This window comes from Panthera uncia, unplaced genomic scaffold (genome assembly GCF_023721935.1).
Source record: "Panthera uncia isolate 11264 unplaced genomic scaffold, Puncia_PCG_1.0 HiC_scaffold_291, whole genome shotgun sequence".
Classification (NCBI taxonomy): Eukaryota; Metazoa; Chordata; class Mammalia; order Carnivora; family Felidae; genus Panthera; species Panthera uncia.
In genome coordinates this window covers 28189-36297 of record NW_026059420.1, presented here as the reverse complement: position 1 = coordinate 36297, position 8109 = coordinate 28189, and the positions used below count along the sequence as shown (strand labels likewise).

The window sequence follows — 8109 nt, the reverse complement described above, 5'->3', positions numbered from 1 at the left end:
GGGACGGAAGCAGTAGAAAGGATATTTGATAATGGATGGGCAAGGGAAGAGGTGAGGGGGCCCCATCGTTGAGACAGCCGGAGGGCTGAGTGAGGGCATCGGCCTTCCAAACGAACGTGGACGCCACTCTTAAGTTCGGAGAAAAATGCAGGCTTGAATCCACCTTGAACAGGACCCAGGGACTTCAGATAAACACAGGACTTGGCCAAGGGCTCCAGGTACTGTGCTCTGAACCCATGGCCACATTTGCACGGAGGCCACACTTCCCACGGGCCGCTTGCAGCCAGACTGAGGGTAGCAGGGATACGACTCCCAGGGAACCCACTCCTGGGAGAGGGGCGACTGCTCTGATGGCTGACCTGGGTTAGAGACCGCCCCCAGGGGCCTTGCCCCAACCTTCCCCAGACCACACGGCAGTCTCGGATTCTTTCACTCAACCTTCCCTCCTTCTCTCCTTCACTAGGAGGTCAGATCTGCATGCTGTCTGCTGGCTCCCCCAGCCTCCCCGGCTCCCTCCCGTTTCCTCTCCGACAGTACGGTCTCTCTTCAAAACACCCTCGCACATTTAGTCCTTTCGGTATCTGCTTTGGGCGCCAGTGGAGAAAATCAGAAAGGCTGTGCTCGGGGAACTCAGAAGCCTCGGCCAGGCCACGTGGGGCTGAGGGTGGCAGCAGAGTCTGGCCAGATGAGACCATGTGAGGACAGGCGAGAAGGCAGACAAGCTGACCAGGGGTCGGTGGGGGGCGGCGGTGGTGGGGGGCGAGCCCCAGGGGTTCCCACCAGTTCTCTGAGGGCAGGAAGTGAGGTCGGCTACCGTAGCCACGATGAGTCGTGGGGTGGCATCCTGCAACGTGGAGGTTCAGAAGGGCGACCACGAGGGAAGACAAAGCCCACAGAGGTTGTAATGCAAGGTGAGCGGGAAGGATGGACAAGTCGCAGGCGTGGGAAGACGTTTCAGGACCCTGCTGGCCTCGAGAGAGTCTCTGGATTTTATACTAGCTGCTACCGGAGGGTTCTGAGCTGGGACCCACACACCGGCTGGTGGCTCCCTCCTCTTGATCCCCCTGAAGCAGGGACGTGGAGCCCTCCCCCGACAGGGGGGTCAGAAGGGAGAGGGGAGCATGCTTTTATCTACTGGAAGGGCAGATAAAAGAGGTGAGGAGGTGAGAAGATTAATTACAAAAACCTGACTCAAAAAAAACACAACAACTCTGCACATTTAAGAAAGGAAGAAGCTGAGATTCATTCTACTTTGAGCCCTGGCTGTTAAGATTATTTTTGACAGACCAGTATTTTTAAGCAATCACTGCATTTAATTTTTGAAAAAATGTTAATGTTTTATTTGAGAGAGAGAGAGAGAGAGAGAGAGAGAGAGAGAGAAAGAGAGAGCATGAGCAGGGGAGGGGTAGAGAGAGAAGGAGACACAGAATCCAAAGCAGGCTCCAGGCTCCGAGCTGTCAGCACAGAGCCCAACACGGGGCCCGAACTCATGAACTGTGACATCACGACCTGAGCTGAAGTTAGACGCTCAACCGACTGAGCCACCCAAGTGCCCCATTTTTGTATTTTCCTTAATAATAAATTGATACCTGGGCGCCTGGGTGGCTCAGTCAGTTGAGTGTCCTGCTTCGGCTGAGGTCGTGATTTTGCAGTTTGTGAGTTCGAGCCCCACATCGGGATCTCTGCTGTCAGCATGGAGCCTGCTTCGGATCCTCTCTCCCTGTCTCTCTGCCCCTCTCCTGCTCATGCTCTCTCTCTCAAAAATAAACATTAAAAAAAAATAAATAAACTGACACCCAGCCCCCTGTTCCCTGGGAAGTAACCACTGCTCTTTCTTTGGAACTCATTAATACTTGCAACTCCTGTTTGGATGTGGCTGTAGTTACTGATGCTATCACCTGTCTGCCTGCCAGCCCTGGGTTTTCGGTTCTGTAAAATTCATTGTGTGTGTGCGTGTGTGTGTGCGAATGACCGCAGCACGTGTACAACACGGCGTCCATATGACAAAACCAGTCTTACAAATGTTTGCCTTTTTAAACAAAAACATGTGGCATATATTTTTATTAAATCATAGAAAACTCATTTGTATACAAATTGGTTCCACTTTGGGGAAACTGGAATAATAAACAGCTGGGTAACAAAACGGTGGAAAGATACGTTTCACTTTACGCAGAGACCAAGTGTTGTCATATTTATTTTTTAAAAATGTTGAAACAATCCGTAACAGGTTGTTGGCTTTTTTTTTTTTTCACCCTTGTGCAGGAGGAATAATCTCTCTCTTGTAACCCCCGCTTCTCTCTGAGGATGTTTTTCATTACTTAAATCAACGGTAAGCTTAAAAGACGGTTAACCTGAAGTCTTAACACGAAGTCAATTTCTTTCCCTGCCACGGGCTTGCCGAGTACTGTGAATGTCAAATTTCAAGAGATGGTCTCTTTTCACAGGAACTGATTAAGCTTCCTTTCTACAACAGCACATGTGTACAAGGGTGTGGAACACATTTCAGAATAAGTTAAATATTAAGACGTACAGTATGGCAGTTAACGCCCTATTTTTCTCCTACCGGGTAAATCGGAAAGTTCATCCTAACCTTACACGTTTATAAAAGGGTGAGGACCGAGGGACCCAGTGATACCAAAAATGCACCACAACCATCAGAACCGTATTCTCTAAGCGCTCTGGCCGAGTATTTACAATGGGTCCTGCCACAGTCACGCCTGCACTCCTTCCACGGAGGACCAGAAGGGACCAGACTCCGAGGTTCACCGCAAGACCACGGGCAGCGGCTTTGAAGTTCAGGCCGACATACTCCTTCTGCCCTGGAGCAGGGACCCAGGGGTCACACCGTGACGCGTCTGCACTCACCCCGACTACTCACGTAACAAACACAAGTTAAATATTATCAAAATTACTTTAAATTAAATTGAAGACCGCGATGTTTAAGTGCATGAAATCCACCCCCCCGCCCCCGAGCTTCCTGAACGCACACGACACGGCAAGAACGGACATCCTTGGGAACGACATCCACATTCCTCTGGGTTGAAACCAATCTGCTTCCTCTAAGAACTGGAGGTCCGTGAGACCCCTGAAGGGGGAGGGGAAAGAGAAAAAAAAAAAAAAGCAATTCTCCACTCCAAACGGAGGCATAGTCTCAAAAAGTCATTTTCCCCAAACCTGAGTCTGGACGGCAGACTCATTAAAGCAGGAACTGAAATGCGCACTTTGGGACTGGCTCCTCACCTGTGGCGGCAGTCTGCTTCCCCGGGACACTCAGCTGACCCTTAACACTCGTGCAAGGCTGACATCAGGCTGCCCCCAGGTCCTGGGCCCCTGTTGCCAGCCTGCAGACCTGGAGCCCTCCCAGGGAACGTGTAAACAAACGTGGGGAAAAGGGTGTTTCTGCCAGTTTTTGCCACGTCAGGGAGAAGCCTCTTGGGCCACGAGAGAGAACAGGGCCTTAGCGCGGCCCCAGGGCTGACTTCCTCCAAGGCTGGTATTTTGCACATTCTGCCGCAGCAAGACCGTGAAGTCAGCTCAAAGCCTTTTTGCCTGGCTTGCCCCAAGTGGTGTTAAACAAAACCGGAGACGTTTCTTTGGACTACCTTATTCCTGAATTCCGACACGCACACGTGTCCTCGCACACCTGCTCCGCCGTCGTGTTACTGCAGGTGACCCGGGGAGGCGGCCAGGCTCTTGTGCAGGTTGGGATTCTGGCTGTGTCTGTTCCGGCTGCGGACAGATGAGAACATGGTGTTGCAGCCCGGAACTTTGCATTTGTGGAGCTGGCGGAGATGCACAGTTTTGTAGTGAGCCCTGAAGGTCCCTTTGTTACTGTACGTCTTTTGGCAGAGGTGACAAGTTATGGGCAGCCCGGAAGGCAGGCTGGCAAGGCTCTGGTCGGCCTTCTCCATCAGGACACAGATGGGGTACTCATCTTCCCCGGGGACAAGGCTCGGCCCGTTACAGTCCTCATCACTGTCCTCCATGAGCACGGTGCCTCCCTCGCTCGCCCCGTCTGAGTCCCAAGAGGAATGGCTGCTGTTCTCAGACTTCATGCTCGAGGTAGTACTCAAATCCAAGATGGTGCCCTCGCTTGGCGGACCAGAGCTGTAGCTCTCCAGGCCGGCACTGTGGACTTGGGTTATTGGGTAAACCAGACTGCTCATCCGACTCGTTCCCTTGAAGATGACAGATGTCTGGGGGGCCTGCTGGGTGAAAGCCACATCCCGACAGGTCTCCTTGGCCACGTCTTTCAGAAGGTAGGCTGCACGGAAATGGTCTTCGGTGCTCTCCAGTGCTTCTTGGCTCAACACTTTTTGGTGGAGACTTAGGTTTGAACTGTGTCTACAAGAGGGAACATATGGTTAGCAATGGGTCGGGCTGTTGTAAGAAACAGTCAGCATTCCAAGTGGAGACACGAGCTGGATACCGCAAAACGCTCGCGGCACAGAAGAAGTGATGATCAGGGGAGAGGGGTGAAATGCAGGTGTAGTGGACGCTGGCCCAGGGCTGTCCACCACCCGTCAGAAGTTAGCATTGAGGAGGAAAGCGGATAGTCTGGAGTCTGGGAATACGCAGTCCTTCTTAACTTCTTAACTTCGTGATGGACACGAACCTTCCTGGACCTCATCTAGAGAGAATGCCTAGACTACTTTGATCAGGTCAAGTCACCTGGGACCCTGCAACCAGGGGACCCCAGAGAAAACTGGTCCCAATAAAGAGTTAAGTGGAGCACTTTATTTAAAAAAAAATTGTTTTTAAGGTTTATTTATTTTTGAGAGACAGAGAGAGACAGAGCACAAGCAGGGGAGGGGCAGACACACACACACACACACACACACACACACACACACACACACACACAGAATCCGAAGCGGGCTCCAGGCTCCGAGCTGTCAGCACAGAGCCCGACGTGGGGCTTGAACTCACGGACCGCGAGATCATGACCTGAGCCGAAGTCAGAGGCTCAACCGACTGAACCACCAGGCACCCCACGTGGAGGGCTTTATTTCAAAGAAACCAAGAAATATCTTCCAGAGCTGTACTGTCCGGTACGATAGCTTGCTCATTCGTGACCACGGGGGCCCTGAAACGTGGCTGCGACATACACAGAAATGACAAGATTTCGGATAGACCGAATGAAACAAAATACATTGTTAAGGCTCACGTCACCTGAGCTTTTCATACTTTCTTAACGTGCCCACTAGAAAATTTCCAATTTTCTGGGTGGCTTGCATCATGGTCTATGGCATTAACACACCTGTCAAGCGCTCACACAGGTGAGCAAACCTGATTGGCTAGAAATTGTGTGTTCTAGCCAGAGAGAGAGAGAGAGAGAGAGAGACAGAGACAGAGACAGAGACAGAGGGAGGGAGGGAGGCAGGGAGGGAGAGAACGCTAAGTTCGGTTCATATTTGCAACGTTTCACTATAAACCAGACAGGAGTTTTGCAAGTACAGCATTGAACACACTACCAGCCTTCTACCCAATGATTATTCCTGAAGGGCAGACAATGAGTATCCATTATGACACATGCTTACTCATACAATATCATTTAGACATAACTTGTCAATCAATGGTGGCCTCGCTCAGAGATCCCCTGCTAACTTCTGGCTGGCAGAAACAGCCCTGACTGCAAGGGGTACAATCTTACAGGTGACAGGAAAATGGTTCCAAGTGGAAAAGAGCCTCCCCCACCAGGACAGACGAGAACGTGTGCCAGGCCCACGCTGGGAAAAACGCACGGTCCCCTCCACAAATAGCTAGGAATTGAATTTTCTCTTCGAAACCTCCAAAGACGTGGTGGTGGGGGTGGTGGGGAAATGGGTGGAAATTGCATCCTATTTCAAGGAAAGTGTAAAATCTGCTCTTGGACTCCTCCCTCGTATCCCTCGCACGTTCTTTTTCTGGACGTCCTCAGCACCGCAGTCTTGGATCGCCTTGCCAACTGCACTGCTGCCCTGTGATTATGTCAGCGTGCTGGGCTGAAGGGGCAGGTAGGTATGCGTCGGCAGAAAACCAGACATTAGATTGACACGTAGGTCCCGGGACGCAAGAGTGGTTAGAAAAAAGTCAGACAGACACGCTCGCTGGAACCTTGCACAGGAAGGTCCCTGCCGTGACGAGGCCAAGCTGTCAGCCTGAGCACCCCCGGGAACACCGAGAGTGAACGTGTGGGATCCTCCAACCTGCTCGTTACGCCTTCCTGGGGTGCCATGTGCCCTTAAACCAGTCACTACCACAAACGCAAAACCCACTGGCCTGTGTGCCAGCTTCCAGCTTCCAGGATTGCTAATGCTGTGCCTGCTGGCTGTGTGTGTGCACGTGCGTGTCTTCCCTGACACTTCCATCCCTATCCTCCTCCCTCGTCCTCCCCGGTTTCTGCCTCCGTAGACTAGTGGTTCTCAAAGTGTGGTCTGGGCACCCCTAGTGGTCGTGAGACCCTTTCAGGGGTACCCTGAAGTCAAAACTCATTTCATAAGGACACGAAGACATGATCTGTGATGACATGATTTGTCTTTTTCACTGTCGTTCCTTCCCGAGCGTACTGTGGTTTTCCAGAGGCTACGTGACATGTGGTCTTGGAACAGGTTGAACGCAGAAGCTGATGTAAGAAGGCAGCTATTTTCTGCTAAGCCAGACGTTACAGAGATTTGCAGAAACGTAAAAACAAAACCAGTCTTCTCATTGAGCTTTTGTTTTGGAAAACGGGCTTATTTTTCATTAAATGCTATGTATATTACTTTAAGGGATGAGATATTGATTTTTTTTTTCAGTTTTAATCTCTAATGCAGTAAACACTGATACTTATAAACCCAACTAGACCACCCAACTGAGGGCTCTTGAGGGCCCTCAGGTTTTAAGAATTTGTGAAGGGGTTCTGAGACCAAACTGACTGAGAGCTGCTGCTTTAGTCATGCCCCTTCTTCCAGGAAGCTTTCCCTAACTTCTCAGAGTCCCGTAGGTACCTCCACTATGTGCCCACAGCAGCCTGTATCTCTCACATGATAGCGGGCACCACATTCAGCTGAAATTGCCTATTTACTGGTCTGTCTCCTCCGCGGGCCTTTGTGAGCAGTGACTGTGTCCACAGCACCCGACAGAAGGTTCTTGAATATATATATATGTATATATATACACATATATATGTGTGTGTGTGTGTGTGTATGTATGTGTGTGTATATACACACATACACACACACACGGCTAAAGAAGCATCTAGGGTGCTATTACAGTCCCTTTCTGAGGGACCCTAGTGACTGCTGCTGGCAGTGGCTCTAAGAAGGGAAGAAAATTATCCTGACAACAGAGTTGTCATCTCTGACCCTCAGAAGAGGGGGGTGGCCCCAGGCCTGCCCACAAAGCTCCTTTTAAAATGGTGCCACTTCGGGGGCTCCCGAGTGGCTCAGTCAGTTAAACGTCCAGCTCTTGATTTTGGCTCGGGTCATGATCCCACGGTGTGTGAGATCGAGCCCGCATCAGTCTCTGCACTGACAGTGTGGAGCCCGCTTGGGACTGACTCTCTCTCTCTCTCTCTCTCTCTCTCCCTCTCTGTCTGACCCTCCCCTCCGCTCACTCTCTCACTCTCTCTCAAAATAAATAAATAAACATTAAAAAAATAAGAGAAGATGTGCCATTTTAATCAGATTCTAGGCAAAATGCCTTCCTAGGTCTAGACCACTAACATCAGGAGTTGAAATTTAGAATTCAAGATGCGTTCCTGTGGTGGGGGAGGGGGCCTTCTAATTTGGCGGGCGCTGTGGGCCAGAACGCTGTGGTAAATATCAAGGATAATCTGCCTGATAGAGCTATCTCTTCTTCAACAGAACAGCCTTGTCATGAACAAAGCCTCCTGTTGGAGGACGAAGGAAAAGGGCACGTTCTCCAATCAGGGGATCCTGGTGGTTTGGTTCAACGTGCCAGCGAGAGAAAACAGGAATTTTAACTCCTACCACCCTTGCTCTCTTCCCCTCGCTCCAGGCGAGTATGTTCTCACGAGCCTGCTCCAGGAATGTGTGGGCAGTTCCTGTACCTTCCCCCTCTTCAGGAAATCAGGTGTTACGCTTTGGACGAAGGTAGCTAGTGGGGATGCTGAATTGCTTCAAGTCA

At 50.8% G+C, this 8109-nt stretch overlaps 1 protein-coding gene across 1 annotated transcript in view; it reads right to left on the bottom strand.

Moving 5' to 3' along the window:
- Positions 1 to 2024: 2024 nt before the first annotated feature.
- The window catches only part of LOC125917911 (zinc finger protein basonuclin-1-like), a 31146-nt gene continuing 25061 nt past the window's right edge, over positions 2025 to 8109 (bottom strand). Inside the window, exon 5 of the mRNA XM_049623988.1 lies at positions 2025 to 4344. Coding sequence (XP_049479945.1) covers positions 3660 to 4344 — 685 coding nt within the window. The 3' untranslated portion in view covers positions 2025 to 3659. The remainder of the gene's footprint in view (positions 4345 to 8109) is intronic.